Genomic DNA, 20662 nt, shown 5'->3' on the forward strand with positions numbered 1-20662 from the left:
GACCAAGGGTATCTTTTATTTTTTTTGTTTTTGTTTTTGTTTTTTTTTGAGACAGGGTTTCTCTGTGTAGCCCTGGCTGTCCTGGAACTCACTCTGTAGACTAGGCTGGCCTCGAACTCAGAAATCCGCCTGCCTCTACCTCCCAAGTGCTGGGATTAAAGGTGTGCACCACCACTGCCCGGCAAAAGACAGAACCCATACAACAGTGTTAATGAGGCCAAGAACCTCTGAGATCATGGGCCCTAGGGAATATGTATAATTATTCTGTTAAATCAACAAAGCAATAAAAGGACTTCTGACAACATACTGCTACACCCACAGACAAGTGCATCACTGAACCACCAGCACAGAGACTTCCTGCAGGAGATGGTGATTAGCACAAAGAAGCACAACTGGACAACATGCAGGGTAAGAGATTTTGGAACACTGAGCTCTAAATGGGATCAGGGTTAGAAACCTTAAATGGATCATACCTCTCCCCTCAAGGCTCAGAGATCTATGCAAGAGCCAGAGGTGGTGGATTGACTCCATGATAACAGACACAGCATACACATAGGAACTCGCTAAGACTGTGATAGCATGCACAATACCTGCACAGTTCACATTGACAAAATCCTAGCACAGAGAAGGCAAAGCACAGGGTTCAACTCCTAACCAAGAGCCTATTTGCAACTGACAACTGCTGAGAAAGGGAAAAAAAAATCAGTTCTTCAAATGGAGAAACTGGGTATATCAGAAACACTCCAGGAGAGGCTGCGTGCTCAGGAACAGTTAGTTGGCCAACACAAAATGAACTCCATGTTTTTGTTTTTAATTTTGTGTTGGGTTTTTCTCTCACTTTTTGTCTGTCTGTCTGTCTGTCTGTCTGTCTGTCTTTCTCAGACAAAGACTATAAAGATTAGTGGGTGGGTAGGTTTAATGGGGATCTGAGAAAGAATATGATATGACTAAGATATATTGTATGTTTTTTAATAACATACAATAAAATTAAGTTGTTTCATTCTAACACTATCTTTTAAAAGACAATTCATATGTACATACCTTTTGACATAAACTCAGTGACAATATAAATTGGCTCTTCAGAAACAACTGCATAGAGTGGAACAAGTTTATCGTGCCTTAATTTTTTCATTATCTGAGCTTCTTGAAGGAATGCTTCTGGCATCATTGTACCTGGCTTTAGTGTTTTGATTGCTACTTTTGTAGTTCCATTCCATGTTCCTAGGAAAACAATTTATTTTACTCTTTCAATCTGTATTTCAAGGAATTTTAGACCAAAATTCAATCAACAATAAAAGTTATACTATATAATAAAATACATATTGTATATATTTTCTATTTTAATTTATGGTTCTATAACAAAATGAAGTAAGACAAAGCTCAGGCTTCTTACCCATCCACACTTCACCAAAGCATCCTTGACCTAGTTTAACCTCTAGTCGCAACGATTCTCGAGGGATTTCCCAAGCATCTTTTGCTAGACCTTGAGTCTGGGGTTTCACAGTTGGACACACAGTTGTTAACTTGTGGCATAATCCATCAGCATGTTCTAGACAGATAAACAGAGTACACTGTAAATGAATTACTTTCTATGACAAACAGAATATTAGTGTCTGTATCATATGATTATTTATTTATTTATTTATTTATTTATTTGATCGATCTTTGAGACAGATCTCATTATATAGCCTTGGCTGGCCTGGATTGAACTCAGAAATTCACCTGTTTCTAGGATTAAAGATATATACCACCATACCTGGCTTATTACTTGGTTTTATAAAAAAGCTCACCACTAAATTAAAATCAGCCTCCTATCAGTTTTATTCTAAAAAGATATATAATATGGGAAGCTTTCAATAAGAAGGAAGACGGAGTATATACAAATGAAACACTTTATTTTATGCTAATATTTATTGAGTATGTACGCTTATGTTATGATGTCAATCAGCACTATATAAATCTTTCATATAAATTGAGATTGGAAAAGCTAGAGAACTGTCCCAAGGTCCCAGCTAGTAAATGAGAACATTCAAATACAAGACTGTCTGCCTCCAAAACTCCACTCTGCTTTTCAGCAGGTAGCTAGGGTATCTGAAAGTTGAATTCAGATTCTTCCAGCCTTAGCCTTCTACCTGCTGGGATTACAGGCCTGTGGCACAGCTTACAGCTCTGCTTCTGACCACTAGGATTCATGTACTCTCCCAGGGAGATACATTAGTTGTTACTTCTAATAACGACCAGTCTGTAAAAGTCTGAAAGTCAAGGAAGAAGTCGACATAAGAGACTGAACTTTAAATAAAGGAGAGCTGAAGGAAGCCATTCCAGACTCATAGTGGCTTGGTTTGTGTATCCTGCTTATATAAAACCTCTCGTTGTACACCAGACACGTTTCCTCCCATTCTCATCAAGCAACCACTTACATCCATTATAACAAAGGCAATTACAAGTAACGCCAGCTTAGTAACACATTCAATCAGTGTCAATGTGTTGACTGACTTGATAGTTTGTTTGCTGCTAGCTGTCACAGATCTACCCTCTTGTAGTACTAATATATATATATATATTTATATATATATATATATATATATACACACACACACACACACATATATATATATATTTTTTTTTTGGTTTGGTTTTTTCGAGACAGGGTTTCTCTGTGTAGCCCTGGCTGTCCTGGAACTCACTCTGTAGACCAGGCTGGCCTCGAACTCAGAAATCCGCCTGCCTCTACCTCCCAAGTGCTGGGATTAAAGGTGTGCGCCACCACAGCCCGGCGTAGTACTAATATTTAAAAGACTTTCAGATGCATTTATATACCTAATTGACAATGAAAAATTTTAAGACACAAGACTCCAAAATAGAATACTTTTCAAAAGTCCTTAAAAGACAAGAATGTCTATAGTTTAAGTTCATTTTCCTCGAGTAAGAAATAGCATCTTCACATTGGATTTGGTAGGCTTATGTTTTAGAGGATCTTAACAGACTCAGCTTCTATAGAGGAAATCAGGGAAGGCATCTGAGGGCTTTTGACTCTATTCCTTATCTTTTCCTTTTTGCAGTGCTGGGGAGGGAACTTCCACATACATAATTAGGCACTTTACCACTGAGGTCCAGGGCTGAGAAAGCTTTTTCAGACTACATGTTTAATTTTAGTTACTTAATAAAGTCTTTGCTGTCACATTTTAAAATTTATTGTCACAATCTATTTTAGCATCTATGTATTATAACCTAGAACTCCAGTGTAAATACTATGCCAGTAAGACATAATGATTTAAATACTAGTCTGATTTGAGCATGCTATCCAATAACCCAATTCAGTTTCCAGGTATCATTGTTCTTTATTTTTCTGAGTCAGGGTCCTGATACAGTGCCTGGCCAACACACAAGTCTTGTTCCTCATTGTGAAACCAGAGCACACTGCCAGCAGGGTAGCCCAGCCGGCACTTGTGGTCAAGCCCGACAATCTAAGTTCCATCCACATGACCCACACAGTACAAGGAGAGAACTGACTCACTCAGTTGTCACCACACATGTATCACAGCATGTGTGTGTATATATATCTATACACAAGTAAATAATTTTCAAAAACAAAACAAAAACCCAACCCAGAATACCAACGTTTATTGGGCATTTCCTGTGTGGAGATATCAGTGAGATGAAAGCGTTACAGACAGACTGACAGACGTGTCTTCACAGACGAGAACACGAGAGATTAACTCCTGCCTCTGAAGTGCTCCCTCACTTACCTGTGTAATGCTTTACCAGTTTCTGCAGCGTATCAAACTGAGCTCTGGTCGTGATGTAGTATCCACCATTGTCAAGTTTTCTGATTTTGTAATGCTTCACATTGTCACCCCTTACCTCATCCCAATCACGAATTGAGAGGGAATAAGCACCTGGGGAGAAGAGGATGACCACACTCATTCCAGCTTCCTCCAACTGTGGCTGAGGTGGTCTATGTACATATTAATAGATTAGTCATACCTTTAGTAGTTTCACTTTCTCTTACTAAGAATATACCTCGCTGATTCCCAGGATTCAGAAGTAATCTTTCGGCATCTTTTCTCCCCATTTTGCCAAAATACCATCTAAAAAAATTAATGATACTTTGATATGGAAAGGTATGAGAGTCAGAAAAAGTACATACGTGTATCAGTAAGAATGGTGTATGATAGCTGGGCGGTGGGGTGCACAACTTAATTCCAGCACTTGGGAGGCAGAAACAGGTAGATAGATCTCTGAGTTCAAGGCCAGCCTGCTCTACAGAGAGAGTTCTAGGACAGCCAGGGCTACACAAAGAAACCCTGTCTTGAAAAAAAACAAAAAAACAAAACCAACCAGACAAGAAAGGATGGAGTGTGACAGAAAAGATGACAGGGAATAGCTGTAACTTAAATATAAATATAACAATAAATATAAAAGTATTTTAAAAATAAATATTAAATCAAATATAAAAATTATATTAACCATGGAAATATCCTCTGATAGTTTTTTCCATGTACTATCTACTCAACATGTCTTTTAAATCCTCATTACCAGCCAGAAAAACAGTAAAATAGAAAAAGAAAAGACATAAGATACAGATAAAAAAAATCTGTCAGTGACAGGAAAATAATTCTTTGGAAACAATGTGATCACCTGTATTCAATAAGATGCAAGTATATAATATCAAAATTATAGGTAACTCCAAATTTGTGTCGGTTTGATTTAATAAAGTTTAGTGACAAAATGACAGTCACTGCTGTGGGAAAGTTCACAGAATACTGAAGAAGACAAAGAACCAAACAAAGAGTCATAAAAGTAATAGCAGCAAAAGAGCACTCTTATGATCTGTATCGGTAAAAACAAACAGCACAGCTGTATACTCTGTGCAAGGAGCTCAAAAGACAGTCTGTGGAGTAAAAAAAAAAAAATGAATTTTTAAAATGAGCAGAAAAAGAAAGGAAAGAGATTAAATATAACGTGGAATGATTAACGCAGATTGACTTACTGTGTGTCTCTGAGCAGACACAATATTAATTATTAATTCTCAAACAGCATTTATTAATATGATACATTAGCTGTTTAAGACTTGCATATAACTGTGTGTAAAGTTGTGGTTACATAGAATGTGCATTAAAACATTTTAAAGTCAAAATAATTAATAAAATATGAAGTAGTAACATACTCTTCTGCCTGGATAGAATCTGCAGGCGCTACATAATTGCTGGGGATGTAACCATTCTTTCCGGTAGCAATTGATCTGGCTTCCCACCAGTCTCCTTCCCTGAAACACACACACAACAACAATCACCATAACGTAGACTCTTAGCCAAGGTGCAATTTCTTATCTCAAACAAAGAACAGAAACCACTTCCATTTTTTAATCTAGATTTTTTTATGGATTATTTTATGGATTAGACTAAGAGCTGAACTCAAATGAACAATATTTTTAAAAGCTAGTTACATGAATTAAGGGAATTAAGTCCACACAAAGCACAACTTTTCTAAACCAACAATAGTAACAACAACAACAACAACAACAAAACCCTAAATACTGCACCTTGAATTCTACTTATCTTTTTTATGTTCTTTCAACTAAAGCTAGTAAAACTACTTTGAATACATACATTTATTAAATCTTAAATAAATTTTAACAGTTTGAGTTTTTATTTGCATGTCATATATACCTCCCCTATTTAAAGGTTAACATTTAGGGGTTTCAATATATTCAGAGTTGTATAGTCATCAAAATAATTCATTTTAGAACATTTCACCATCTTAAAAACCCTGGGCTGGCAAGATAGCTCAGCAGGACAGTTCACTTGCCATGCAAGCTAATGACCTAAATTAAACCCCAGAGACAGTGTAAAGGACGAAGGTGAGACCCAACTACACCAAGTTGTCCTCTGGCCTCCACATATGAGCCCATATACACACTAATAAAGAAATAAAACAAAGTTGAAAAAAGCCAACCTATTCCAACAAGTCACTCACAGGCCTCCCCCTCCCCCATACTTTCTTTAAGTAGCCTTTATGAATATGCTTATCATGGAAGATGGGGTCATTTATGAAGTTTTTTTGTGACTGTCTTCTTAAAATATTATTAAGGTTCATCTACATTTTAGCTTATGTCATTTGTTGTTGTTGTTGCTACCAAATGTTTCCTTCTTAATAGCATATAAAAGTGTAACTTTTAAAGTCATGTTAGGAGTAAAATCGAAGGTCTTAGCATTCTTAAAGCAAAAAACTTAACCGTGAATAACAATCCAAAGTTGAAATGTCAAGAGCTAGAGAAATGGTTTAGTGGGTAAAGGCCCAGGCCTACATGGGGTAAACTAAAAACTACTTTCAAAATGTTGTCCTCTGACTGTCACGTATATACCATGGCGCACGCACATGATGGTGCATGTGCATGCCGTCAGTACGTTTGTTTTCTCTCATAATAAGAAAAAATATCTGGCTCTTTCTATCACAGTAAGTAAAACAACTGCTTCTCTTTAAGAGATGATTTTCCAGTGGTGGTGGCCTAAGCCTATGACCCATCCAGCACTCATGAGACGGTGCAGGAGAGCACGAGGTTCAAATAAAGCAAACATGGATGCTTCTAAAATGTTATCCAAAAACTGCTGTCAGCTTAATATTATGATTCAGAACATAAGAACTATATATTGTTTATAATATACTGACCTTGGCTTTTCTAAAATTTCTAAAAATGTATCTCGGTTTTTTTGTTTGTTTGTTTCTGAGGGTTTCTCTGTGTAGCCCTGGCTGTCCTGGAACTCACTCTGTAGACCAGGCTGGCCTCGAACTCAGAAATCCACCTGCCTCTGCCTCCCTAGTGCTGGGGTTAAAGGCGTGCACCCCCACTGCCCGGCGGGAAACGTGTCTCTAATGAGATGACATATATATGATGTACTACTTATATACATTGTCCAAACTAAAAGTTTTATAAACATTCTTAGTGAATTTATTCTCTTAAAAAAAGTGAATTAAGAAAGCTTTTAGTAATTAAACTATTTGCAAACAGATACTTTGATTACTAGTATCCTAAAATACATTAAATCCTTTCATATATATAAACAGAAAACTGTATTACAAAATCTTACTCCATAGCCTTTGCTGGCTTAGAATCTGTGGCAATCCTGTCTTAGACTGAAATTTTGTATTTGACCCTTGTTAGCATTCTCTGAATTACCCAGTGAGTGTTACTAAATGCAAGACAAACAGCAGTTTTTAAGCTCGAGAACTGACTCTGGAACATGGTTGGCAATTTTGATGGTATTGACACTGCGACACTTTGGAGCTGATGAATCTTTGTTATGTTCATAAGCAGGATTTTACCAATATCTGTAGCATGTACCCAGGCGACAGTAACCACACTCCCACCCTGAGTGTGACAACCAAAAATATCTCTAGACACTCCTAGATACCTTCTGTGTCATTCTGCCTCAAGCCGAGAACCACTGGTCTAAAGGAATGACAAGTAAGTTAGAAATTGTAATTTACAATGTGATGACAGCCATGACTGAGGTTTGTAGAATATCATGTAAACCACCCAAGAGAAACACTGAGCTGGGCAGGAGAGGAAAAAAGCAAGAAGAGGAACCATGGAAAAGAGCAGAGAACTATCTTTTAAAGGATGGGGAGAGCTAACTCACAAGGGAAAGAAACGAGGGCTCAGGTACAGCACAGTGACAGAGTGTGAGCTCTGGGTTTTATCCCATCACAAACAAGCAACCCTTCCACCCCACCAGAAAAAGAAAAAAAAGAAGAAAGTCCTTCCAGAAAAAGAGTTAGTATATGTAAAGGTATGAAGAGGGTAGAAAATACTGCAAATTGCAAATACTTCATTATGGCTGGATGGTAGAATGAGAAAGGAGAGAGATACAGGGCACATGTTGCTCTTTTTAAATCTTCACGGCCACAGTTAGCTATTGAAGGCTCTTAAGGCAAAGAGACACAATCACAGTACATGTTTATATTCTAGAACAGTAAGTGATAACAGATGGTTAAAAAAAAAAAAAAAGAATGGAGGGAAAGATGACTAGACGCAAAGAGACCATAAGTATATACTCTGAGAAGTTACAGAGTGGCTGTTATGTTTGCTAATGAAATTACAAAATCTGCTGCATAACAAGCATCAGATTTTCTATGGCAGACAAGTAGATGACAAAGTCTAAGAGTAGCACAGGAAAAGCACAATTTAGTAAGTTTCCGAGTACAAAGGTTCCATATCCAGCACCCCATAAGGTATTTAAGTCATCTGACATTTATATAACTACAGATTTCTCTTCCTAGAAATCTTTTTTATAAGGAGCATCATTTTGGAGACAGAAACTTGACATGTATGTAGCCCATGATGACCTGAAACTTACTATGCAACCTAGACTAACCTCAAACTGAAGAGCTTCTTGTCCTAGCCTCTCCAGTGATGGGGTTATAGGTATAAACCATCACACCCAGAACTCTTTGTTCTAAACTCTCTGTTGTTTACAGACTAACTCCACAAGTATGATTTACAAAGTAGTAACTTCTGCTACAGCAATGTATCTCAACGCAAATGCATAATCCAACCCAGGGACAAAGACTCACACCCCACCACTTGCATCTCTGTCCCATCAACTCCATCAGTGGTCCAATGTAGAGACCATATCTCTCTCTTACAAAACATACACAAAACTTACGTATTGTTAATTATTTGAAATCGTTCACCCTTCTTAAAGGAAAGGTCTTCTGTAGTTCTAGCTTCATAATCATATAAGGCCACAAATATAGTGACACCACCTGGCATGGGAAAAAAATACCAAGGTAAATGATATACCCGAATTCATTAAAGAAATAAACAACCATTGCCAGTCAAAGCTTAAGCTCAGTTTCCTCCTTGCCCTCTTATTCATTGTTTGAAGTTAGATTATGAGTAAGATGTTTTCCTAAGGTTTCCAGTGAAACCACTGTACTGCATAAATTCTAAAATTCTATAAGCTCTGAAATAAATGTAATTTCACTTATGAAGCAACATTTCCAGCTTGAAAGGCAGCCACACTGAAGATCAGTTCTCTGGAAGGGAAAGCACACAGACTACTGGCACTTGTCTTCAATTCCTTATCCACAACAGGAAGGCAGTTCTGTCTATAACCATTAACAGTAATCATTAAGGCTTTCTTAAAGTTCACCTTATACTTAAAAATGAAAATATAACATCTGTCTTAAATGGTAAAGGTATGTCTAGTATGAATTATATGGTACAAACTCAAAAACATAGCTGTCAGATCTAGCAATGTGTGAATATACTTAAAAGATGAACATATTTAACATCTAATATACTATTTGCAATTAGAGTAACAGAGCAGATATACACAATAAAAATGATACTGCAGTGTTTAAAATACTTCAAAGCAAGTATTCAAGTTTTAAAAATTCATTATGGCAAATTTAAAGATATAATATATATTATCAATTATAATAAAATGTTTTGAAACATATAAATTACAGAATGGTTAAAACAACCTACATCATAACATTCATCTTTTTTGGGAGGACAGGAAACTTAAAATCTACTTTTACCAACTTTCAACCCAATTTATTGTTACTAAGCAGAGTCACAAGTTTGTATAATAGAATTCTTCAACTTATTTCTTCTCAAAATTTGTATCTCTTTACCAATTTTTTCCTGAGAAGGGTAGGGAAGGTTCAAATCCTTAGTCTCCTACATGCAAGGCCAGTCTATCTCTGAGCTATACTTCTAGACCTGACCACCAATGAATATATTCCTTATGAGACAAAGCCTCACTGTGTGAACCAGGCCTGAATTCAGCTCACAGAGATCTGCCTGCCTCTGCCTCCTGAGTACTGGGATTAAAAATGTGTTGCCACCACATCAGTTTTGAACAACATAGTCTTAACTATGTATAAACTCTATCTAGTATAATTCAATATTGACTTGCTGCATTCATTGTAGTGTACAGACATCAGTACTTTTAAAGAATGGGAGAGGGAACAGGCAGGTAGTAAAATTACAATGAGTCATAAGTACAAATACTGTGACATGGAAGATGCATTATAACACTTGCTGCCTCTAACTACAAAGTAGTAGATAGAAAAGCACAGGTGTAAGGACACATTCGTTATAGCATCAGCTCGATTGGCTGGCTTCTCCCTTCAGTTTTAGTCATCAATCAGCTTGCTTATTTGACATGTTTACTTCAATGTCTAGTGAACATTTAAAATTTATTAAAAACAAATGAAGCTCTTGGATTTTCTTCTACAATCTATATTTGCCCAACTCATTTCCCTCTAAGAAAAGGGCAGACTGTTAGCTCTAGCTCTAAAATGGATGATTCACTTACTTCCCACTTGTACTGTGGCCGTCTCTCGCTAGGAAGAATGCTGTATCAGAAACGACCTTCTAACTGTTCCTACTCTGCTTCACCAGCATCCATTCTCCACACCGCTGCTAGACTGAGTTGTAAATATTTTTCAAGATTTATTTTTATTTAAGTATATATGTATATGAGTATAAGCTGTGTGTATGCAGGTGACTGAGAAGGGTAGAGGAGGGTGTTGGATCCCTTTGAGCTGGAGTTACATGTGGTGTTGAGCTGCCTGATGTGGATACTTAGAACCAAACTAGGGACCTCTGGAAGAGCATCAAGTGTTCTTAATGGCTGAGCCCATCTCTACAGCCCCTATATTGCTTTTAGAGAGCAAAATCCTTTCTTTAAATCTCAAAGCTTCTTTATGACTTTGAATTACACTCCAACTCCTTCCTACAGTCTATGGTCTTAACTACAGAGTCCTGTCTGTCTAGTCTGATACAATTCTCCCATCTATGTACATTGGTCTTCAAAAGTTCCAAGTCTATTTACTTGTTGAACTTTGTGTTTGTTATTTTTGTTATTTTGTTCTTTCTTTTCCTAGCTCTACAAACAGGTTATATCTCTCAAGCAAGTGTCAGTTCAGGAGACTTCTCCCTAAGGCGGCTTCTGAGCCAATACAGGGCCTTCACCAATCATCCTGTGTTTGCTTAAGCAAGTACTTAAGCACCATTACGGATCACTGTTTAGCTGTTTATTCACTAATTATTATTCAACTATTATAATGTAAACTCCGCCTCTCTATGCCTTGTATAAGATATTGTTTGTTTTCTAGCTATTAGATAGACATCTATGAATGGAGTGTTTCACATAAGAAAATTGCTCTAAGTGTTGGGAGTGAATCTGGGAAGAGTTGTGGGGAGGATTGAGAGAGGTGAAAATGATCAAAATACATTGTATGCATGCATGAAATCTGCAATGAATAAAAATGCTGTATTTTTAAAAATTGCTTTAAGTATCTAAAAAGTGTCTTTTTATATCAACATTTATTTATTCTAGCCATTTTGAATTACCACCTTTCCCAAGTAATTTCAAGGCTTGTATTAACAACTATCAGAAATAGAATCACGGTCATTGATTACTTTAGTATCTACAGCTGGGAGGCTGAGACTAGGACTGTGATTGACTGTGATCTAGACTCAGAGTATGGCAGTCCTCTGGCTACTGTTACTGGTCCTGAGGAGCAGACTGGGAAAGATAAATGTTCATATAGTCCATGCTTGTAGAAGAAATGTCTCTTTTGTCTCCACTGACTATCAATAACGACACGAGCCATTCCATTCCTTGGTAGCTGTTTACACCCAAGGCTAAGGCGGGCACTCCAAGACTAAAGAAGGGATGAAAGTAACTCCATGCCTTCCTGACATCATGAGCCTCTCACATCAGGGAATCCCAAAGCTCATTCTTTCGTAAGCCAGTTGTGCTTTGTTATTTCAAGAGAAAAGAGTCCTATAGTCTGGGCAAAAGAGCTTATTTTCCTCCTTTTTAAAATCTACGCTTTTAGGACTTCTTGATTTCATGGCAACTGTCACTTCTTGCCATCCTCTGAAAGAGAATGACAGTGTTATAAATGGAGTTCTGGATTAGGGTACTAAGTCTGTTGCTTACCAACTGTGACGCTGGAGGAAAACTATCTTAATTATGAACTGCAGGATTTTCCTTTTAAAATCACTACCTGGACAAGTGAAATGGCTGAACTAATAAAGGTGCCTACTGCCAACACTGATGACCTCAGTGTGATACTGGGAACCAACATGGTAGAAGAGAACTGACTCCTGCAAACTGTCCTCTGACTTCCACATGTACACTATGAGGAACGTAAGAGCACACACACAAAATAAATAAATGTAATAAAGTCACTATCTGATAGAAACAGTGTGCTACTGTTACTAAACTGATGTATAATTAACACTTATTAAATAAGTAATATAGCACTTGATAGCACTTTACAGCTGTCAAGAGCTAATAAATTGCTGGGGTAGAAAAAGGATTATTTCAAATCTCTGTTTTTCCAGTATCTGCCACACAGTAGCTGCTCAATAATTATTTGAATGAGTTAATGAAACACTTTATGGTAGAATTCAGTAAATAGTCACTATTATTACCAAACTTCTTAGAATCCTATCATATATACGTTAAGACTCCAGAGCTAGAAATACAGCTTCACAGTAAAACACTTAACTAGCTTGTTATGTTGGAGGCCTTGCTTTTGATTCCCAGGTCTACAAAAAAAGAAACAACTAAAAATGTGAAGATGGGGTGGGTACACAGTAAGATCCTACCTCAAAAAGTAAAGCCTGGCCTTTGTTAGAGACTTTATTTGCTCATACAACATTTTGGGAAGTCTGCTAACAAGATTTTTTTTTCCCTAGCAGTGGCCAGATCTGAAGTACATAAAGCCCAAGGTTTTATTTTCTCCAACTATCCATTTAAATCTCACCTGATAAACCTGTAGGATATGAACTTGGCACCACTGAGAATGAGGAAGATGTTCCTCCAAAAGGAGTCACCCCTGAGGATCCTCCAAAGGGTGTCATGGAAAGACTATTAAAGTTAACTGATGCTCCCTTTGTGGAAGAGGTCGGGGTAACTGTAGAGTGTTCCACTCCATACTGACTGGCACTTGTGCTTACAGGCTCTGGAGGATTTTCCGGTGTATACTTAATGGCTGGACTTTTGTTTTCTTTACTTTTAATGCAGCCCATTATCAAATCTGCAAAGGCAATAAATAAGGCAAGAGTTTGAGAATTAGTTAATGTACAGGGAACTTTAGAAATACACAGTTGAGTCCAATGTGGTGCTACATGCTACATGCTTTTAATGCCAGCACTCAGAAGGCAGAAGCAGGCAATCTCTGTGAGTTTGAAGTCAGCCTGGTCTACACAGAAAGTTACAGATCAACCTGAAAGGTGACTTTGAACAGGCATCCCCCGTCTTCCTCCCTTACCCTGCAAAAAGATGTTTTAACAAAACAGCAGAAAATAACAGAAAGAAACGTGTTCAACCTCCCAGCCAACACAAATTTTAAATTATCTTTTTTGATTATCCCTTTGAAAAGTTCTAACTCAATACTTAAGGCTGAATTTTATCCAAAACATTAATATTCACAAAATATGTTAAATTGCAAAAAAGTATTAGTATAATAAATTTACAAAATTATCTAAATACAAAGTCTAAGTATTAAGGAAATATTAATAACTAAATTATAATGTAAAACAGTAAGTCATATCAAAGAGTTAAAAATTTGAAAGAAAACACTAATTATTTTAAATCTGATAGCAGGCTGATGGTGAAATGTCCTAGCAGTTCAAAAAAGGATACTGTAATTACTGACCACCCTTTCCTCTGGCAGTTTCCTTAGTTACTTTCCCACTTTCTTCATGCAGTATGGCTTCAGCTGGGTGATAATTACCTCCTAAAACACTCCTCTAACTACACATCCTCTCCCTTCAAGAGCCATACATACTTCCTTTGCCCACCTACAGAGTCTTCTGTTAGTACTCTTGATCTGTTCTCTCCCCTTTCTCTTACTATGCTCTTGGCCCTGAGAGTGAATATAAATAATTTTCTTCATGTCCCCTCTTCCTTAGTCAAATTAATCCTCTAAACCTCGATTACTCTTATTTTTTATGCCTCTCATTTTCCTCCTCTTTCACCTACCCACATTGTCCAGGACAGATCAGCACTGTCAGTCTGGTTCCATCAGGACCCCTGTATCAATACATAGAAGCTACTACTGATTTCCATCTCATGTCACACATTATAAATAAAGGTGTGGTTTATTTTAAACTGACCACCAGGTGTAAACAAGAGTTAAAAGACAGTTGGTGATGGCGGTGGTGCTAATGTGGAGGAGTGAGATGGTTTAGTGCAATGGTTCTCAGCCTGTGAGTTGCAAACTCCTTGGCAAATCTCGATCTCCAAAATATTTAATTATGATTAATAAAAGTAGTAAAATTACAGTTATAAAGTAGCAACAAAAATAACTTTATGGTTGGGGAGGTCACTACAACATGAGCAACTGTAGAGTCACAACATTAAAAACCACTGGTTTAGTGGGTAAAAGACCTTGCCACTCAAACCAGGTGTGGTGGCACACACCTTTAATCCCAGCAAAGGGAGGCAAAGGCAGGTAGAGGAGTTCCAGGACAGCCAGGGCTATTACACAGAGAAATCCTGTCTTGAAAAACAAAACCAAAAGCAAACAAAGAACTTGCCAAACTAGATGACCCGACTTCCATTCTAGGAACTCACTAAAAACCAGATGTAATGCCATGTGCCTATAATCCCAGCACGGTACTGTAAAATAGGAAGCAGAGACAGGACAACAGGGTGAAACCTGAGCCAGCTAGCATGAAATAATCAACACAGGAGAAATAAGACAGGCAAAGAGGCACAAATTGACTTTTTTCACCTCCAATTAAAAAGAGAATGGTTTAAATCACTCATTTCATGTATAAGGGTATTTTGTCTGTATGTATGCCTGTGCACCAGGTGTGTGCTTGGTGCCAACAGGAGCCGGAAGAGTGTGTCAGGTGCGCTGGGCTGGACTTGCAGGAATTGTGCGCTGCCATGCTGGTGCTGGAGTCAGACCCGGGTCCTTTGGAAGAGCGCTCTTTACTACTGAAGCAGCTCTCCAGGCAAAGATAACTGACCGGTTTCTTTGCGTTTTAAAGAACATCCTTGAAAGTTGTCCTCTGATCTTAAGATGCATACCATGGGGCACGTGTGCACACACAGTAAATGCAGATTTTCAAAGGACCAGATTTTTTTTTAATGAATTGCTTTGAGTTCCAAACTCTACTGACTAAAGAGGCATGTGTTAACACAAATTATTAGAGCACAAGAGAAGATGTTCTCTCTTTTTAAAAAAGGTCCCACACAAAGTATAAGAAACGAAATACTGTGAACTCTGAAAAGTAATGGAGGAGAGGGAAGTACAAACTATCAGAACTGAAGAGTAGTTTAAGTGAGGGCCTGAACACTGAGGAAAGGAAGCATTGCAAAGGCAGTGGATGTTACTGCAATTCTAAGATTCTCGTAGAAAAGGAACATATTTTAAAATGCAAATTATGGAAATCTTTCTCTCAGATACTATCAGTTTTTACATAAAATACCACTGCCCAATTAACCATGGTATAATTTAAATACATTCAAGTGAATCCATTTTCATGAGAAGTTCAACTGTGTTTTGTCAAGTGTGTAAAACTTTACACTCGATACTATAATCACAACATAATGTTTTGATCATCCCTTCCTCAGACAATTCCCAACTATAGCCCTAGGTCACCACTAACCAGTTGCTTCTAATTAAAGATTAATCTCTTCTAGTGTTTCACATAGAGGGAATCACAAAAGCAGTCTTTTGTGTCTTTTAAAAATTAAATATTGTGTATGAGATAGCTTCACAGATATAATTAGCTCACTAATTTTTAATGGCATTGTCCAGCTTTGGTCTATAAACATTCTGTCAAATCTTTTGGCTACTAGTCTCTCCACCCTCAGCAACAGCGAGGAGTGGAACTGACTGGTCATGAGATGACGTTAAAGACCCTTTTGCTGCATGAAACTGTTATCTGTTTCTATATAATCTGCTCCACTGTAAGCCTTACATTCGTGTCAATTCCTGTTGCTTTACATATTTAACAGTACCACGTCTTTCTCAGAAAGCCATGCTACAGACACAGGATCTAGATGATCGACACATTAATACAGCTACCATCTCCCTCAACTTAGAAAGCTCCACAGCTGACGTCTACTGATCTCAAAAGTACACCAACAACACAAAATGCATTTGGCCAAGTAGATGTTAAAGCACATTTACTAAAAACTATTAAATCCTAACAAGTTTAACGATTAACTGGTTAACAAGTAAACCACTGAGTTCTAATGTAGTGGTAGAAATAGTGTCAGGGTATTTTGTGTACAGAAAAAGTTACTAAGCATATCTAAATGTTCCAAGACTCATGTTGAAATTGTGAAAAATTAAAGTGATACAGACTACATATGACCATAAGGTATTTGAGGAGATTATGAAAGGGTCCTCCTTTGAATAGATTAAACTGTTTCTCAATAATAAACTAATGGTTTGTTTCCAGATTGGGTCTCTTGTCAGAGTCAGTCTGAAGTTATCTCTTGTATACCTCTCTTCCTATGTGATGCTCAGTGCCACATCAGGACTCTATAGGGTCTCCGTCATCAAGGTTCTCAATGAAGATACAACTCCTTAGCACTGGACACTCCTAGCCTTTCAAACAGTGAGATGAATAAACCTTTAGTTTCTATAAGCTACCAGCCCCTTTACTATTAGTAACAAAAACAGACTAAGACAATGTAATATAGATAATATTATGTACAGACAATATTATAATACAGACAATATAAGACAAATAATGAATTCTTGGAATTCATAGGATGTGATCATCTTGGGGAGTCATGACTTAGCCTTCCATAGTGCCCACACTTGCAAATCCGCATACAGTCTCTCAGAATCCATGCAGGAATAGTACCAATATACCCAAAATACAATCAGGATGCCAAAATCCATGGGCTCTCATGTCTCTTACAGAAAAGGGTGAACTATGTCCATATAACCTATGTACAGTCTCACATACACTTTTAAATTATCTTTATCTCTACTAGTTAGTGATATGCAAGTGCCATATAATCAATTTTAAACTATATTGTTTAGATAATAATGACAAGGAAAGTCTTCATGCTCAGTACAGATGCAGTTTATTTCAAAAGCTCCCCACCCTGTGGTACTAGAGGTTGAACCAACAGTCTTAGGTAATGTTAGCAATCTATCATTGAGCTATATTCCTAACCCCTATATGACATACTGTTGGCTGTATCTGAGGTTATAGAGCACAAAGGTAACAACATAGAGCTATTGTTAAAGTCCAAGCACCAGGTTTTGAATAAAATAAGGTGAACTCTGTACTAAGCAATACAACCTGCTCACTCTACACTCTGTCTCTGTCTCTCTGTCTCTGGCTTTTTAGAAACAAGAGTTTCTCTGTAAAACAGTCCTGGATGTCCTGGAACTCACTTCGTAGACAAGACTGGCCTCAAACTCACAGAGATTCACCTACTTCTTCCTCTAGAATGCTGAGATTAAAGGTGTGTACTACCACGCTAGGCAATTTGAATGTGTTCATTTATTAATTTAACACTCAAAGTAAAACAATGAGTATCAGTCAACAGGATTATAATTCTTCTTACTAGTCATAGAAGAAAATAAGCCAGTAAGAGACATGGTGTCTCTCCGTCTTCCCCCTTTGAAATCTGGAGTACTATTACTGACAGGAAGTGGCCCTCTGCAGAGCAATTACCCAAACCACCAGGGTTTAAAGATGGGAGGTTTGAGGGGTGGGAGTGATTCCCTTCTCTGTCATACCACCAAGCACTGAAGACTTTTCTCTTCTTTGTCCCACACTGAAGAGGGAAGCTAGATGAGTGCTAAGTTTGAACAATGCACGCAAAGAACTAAGGAAAGTTGGAATGGGATCTTTGTCTATTGTCATGGTTAGCCCCAAAGTGTTCTGTAATATTCACTACTAGAAATGTCATTATTAACATACATATGGTCATTCATTCTCTTAGTAAAATTACTTGACTCAGTGAATACTGAAGGCATTTCAGAAGGTCTACAAAAATTGAGCTGACAGATACATATATTCCTAGCATAGGCAAAACAAGGTGACTTACTGCTTTCTTGAGTGCCCTTTATGTGGTCTTTAGTGTTTCCATTTTTGTACATTTTATTGATTTTGCTGTTTAAAATGTCCTCACTGGGATTGAGGGTTCATGCTGAAGAATGCCTAAGTGGACGAAGAGGCTAGGGAAATAACTCTGTTGGTAAACTATTTGCTACCTAAGCACGAAAATCTGAGTTCTGATCTCCATTGTTCACATAAAAACCAGAGTGGGAAAACACGCTTACAATCTCAGTGCTGGGGAATACTGTATGACACTATCACTGGGAAGATGAGAACAAACATCTACTCACCCCAGTTTGTATGTACACCCAGTTTGTTTGTATACTCTTGGAGAATCTGGTCAGTTTCAGGGACTTCCAAAAGCTATTTTGATTTACTTCATATCTAAGGAGCTTCCGTGCAGGCTGGAGTATTTCCCCTCCTCTTAGAACATCCTGTTGTTCCATTTTCCTTTTTACATCCTATATCTTAAGAAGGTTCCCTCCAAAATGAACAAAACATTTTGAACCTCCAAAATGGAAGGTTTTAATGTCAGGAAACTGCTGTACAATATGGAAGAAGAGACAGGAAGATCCTTAGAACTTGCTGTCCAGTCTAGTCACTCTCCGAGTTGTGAAAGAGAACCTGTCTAAAAAGTTCAAAAATAAAAATATACAAATGTAAAAGTCTAAGCTGTATCTTACAGAGAAAACAGAAGTGTCATAAAGCTGCACTTAGGCATGAATTATAGTGGTTTTTTTTTTTGAGCTCGATGTTACCAAATCAATAATATAATCGAAGGTATCTTTAACTGAAACACAAAGAGCAGTCACAGTTTATTTACAAAAGCTCCTATGAGCCTAACTCTAGGCTTCTCCTAAGGAAATAGCTGGCAACTTATGTTAATAGTGATTTTATAGAATATAACAAGAAATAATTATTTTGTGCTCTAGTTAAAGTTCTGCACCTATGATAAACACTCTGACCAAAAGCAATTTAAGGGATGAAAGGGTATATTTCAGCCCAGCTCGCAGGTCATTGTCCATCACTGGGAAGTGAGGGCAGTAACTCAAATAAGAGCCTGAAGCAGAAACCATTAAGGAACACTGCTACTTGGCTGGCTCATTCACTCTCTGACTCATGGTTAGTCCGCTTTCAAATACAGCTGGGGACCACTTGCCAAAGGAATGGTGTCACCCACAGTGGACTAGGCCCTCTCACATCAATTAAAAATCAAAACAATGCCTAACATACATGGTTACAGGCCAATCTGATCTGTGCAATAGTTCAATGGAGGGAGGGTCTCTTCTTGAGAGACCATATGTTGTATCAAGTTAACAGTGAAAATTAACTAGGACATCTTATATATATAATTTATTTTGATAGAAAATATTGCTAGCCAGGCGGTGGTGGTGCACGCCTTTAATCCCAGCACTTGGGAGGCAGAGGCTGGCGGATTTCTGAGTTTGAGAGTTCGAGGCTAACCTGGTCTACAGAGTGAGTTCCAGGACAGCCAGGGCTACACAGAGAAACCCTGTCTCGAAAAACAAACAAACAAAAAAACAAACAAAAAAGAAAGAAAGAAAGAAAGGAAGGAAGGAAGGAAGGAAGGAAGGAAGGAAGAAAGAAAGAAAGAAAGAAAGAAAGAAAGAAAGAAAGAAAGAAAATAGTGTTATAAGTAGGTTAAATGTTTTCTTTTGTTTGATGCTGGGGACTGAACCTGGAGCCTCACATAATAAGCATACAATGTTACCACTAAGTTATACCCCTAGCTCGAAATATGTTTAAGTGATTATATATATATATATATATATTTCCCTCTAACAAACATTTATGTAAAGGAAAGATCTAAATGCTGTTGTTTTCATTAATTTTTTGCAGAGCTAGGGATAGAACCTGAAAATTAGCATAACAAATGAAATCACTTTACAGCAACTCCTGAACGTTGTCTTCTCATTTCCACACACATTTACCTAGGTGTATGTGAATGAACACACATGCACACACACACACTGAGAGAGAGAGAGAGAGAGAGAGAGAGAGAGAGAGAGAGAGAGAGAGGAAAGAGATAATTTATTTTTAAAAAGTCAGAATAAACTACGCACCTACATTTATAAAATAAGAACTTTCATGGAATAGAAACAGAAGAATCCTTCCATAATATTACTTCTGCATCTAAAGCTCAAAGCAATTTTGGAATCACTACTTAGTAAAAAACACTAGAAATAGTTTCATTAAAACTCATAATAAATCTTTAACCCAATCTGAAAATACCAATAAAGCTACTTAACAACTGTGCTGGTTAATATTTTGTCCACTTCACATAAACTAAAATCAACTGGGAAAAAGGAATCTTGAGGGGTTGCCTCTTTCAGACTGGCCTGTAGGCAAGCCTGTGGCGTATTTCTTTATTGAATGATTGATGTGTGAGGTCCAATCCACAGTGGACACTGCCACCCTTAGACAGGTGGTCCTGGCCTATATGAGAAAGCACGCTGTGCGAGCCACAGAAAGCAAGCCAGGAAGCAGACATGGTTTCTGCTTCAGTTCCTGCCTCCAGCTTCCTACTCTGCCTTCCCTCAGTGATAGACTGTGATATACATT

General features: G+C 37.6%; 1 protein-coding gene across 2 annotated transcripts in view; it reads right to left on the minus strand.

The window, feature by feature from the left end:
• Positions 1 to 20662, minus strand: part of Yes1 (YES proto-oncogene 1, Src family tyrosine kinase) — a 55469-nt gene that overhangs the window by 21215 nt on the left and 13592 nt on the right. For both annotated transcript variants that reach the window (XM_028762204.1, XM_028762203.1), the window contains exons 2-8: positions 12799 to 13071; positions 8670 to 8769; positions 5171 to 5269; positions 3988 to 4091; positions 3750 to 3899; positions 1394 to 1549; positions 1042 to 1221 (exon numbers count right to left, since the gene is read on the minus strand). In XM_028762204.1, coding sequence (XP_028618037.1) covers positions 1042 to 1221; positions 1394 to 1549; positions 3750 to 3899; positions 3988 to 4091; positions 5171 to 5269; positions 8670 to 8769; positions 12799 to 13063 — 1054 coding nt within the window. In that variant the 5' untranslated portion in view covers positions 13064 to 13071. The remainder of the gene's footprint in view (positions 1 to 1041; positions 1222 to 1393; positions 1550 to 3749; positions 3900 to 3987; positions 4092 to 5170; positions 5270 to 8669; positions 8770 to 12798; positions 13072 to 20662) is intronic.

The sequence above is a fragment of the Grammomys surdaster genome, unplaced genomic scaffold (assembly GCF_004785775.1).
Source record: "Grammomys surdaster isolate TR1022 unplaced genomic scaffold, NIH_TR_1.0 132, whole genome shotgun sequence".
NCBI lineage: Eukaryota > Metazoa > Chordata > Mammalia > Rodentia > Muridae > Grammomys > Grammomys surdaster.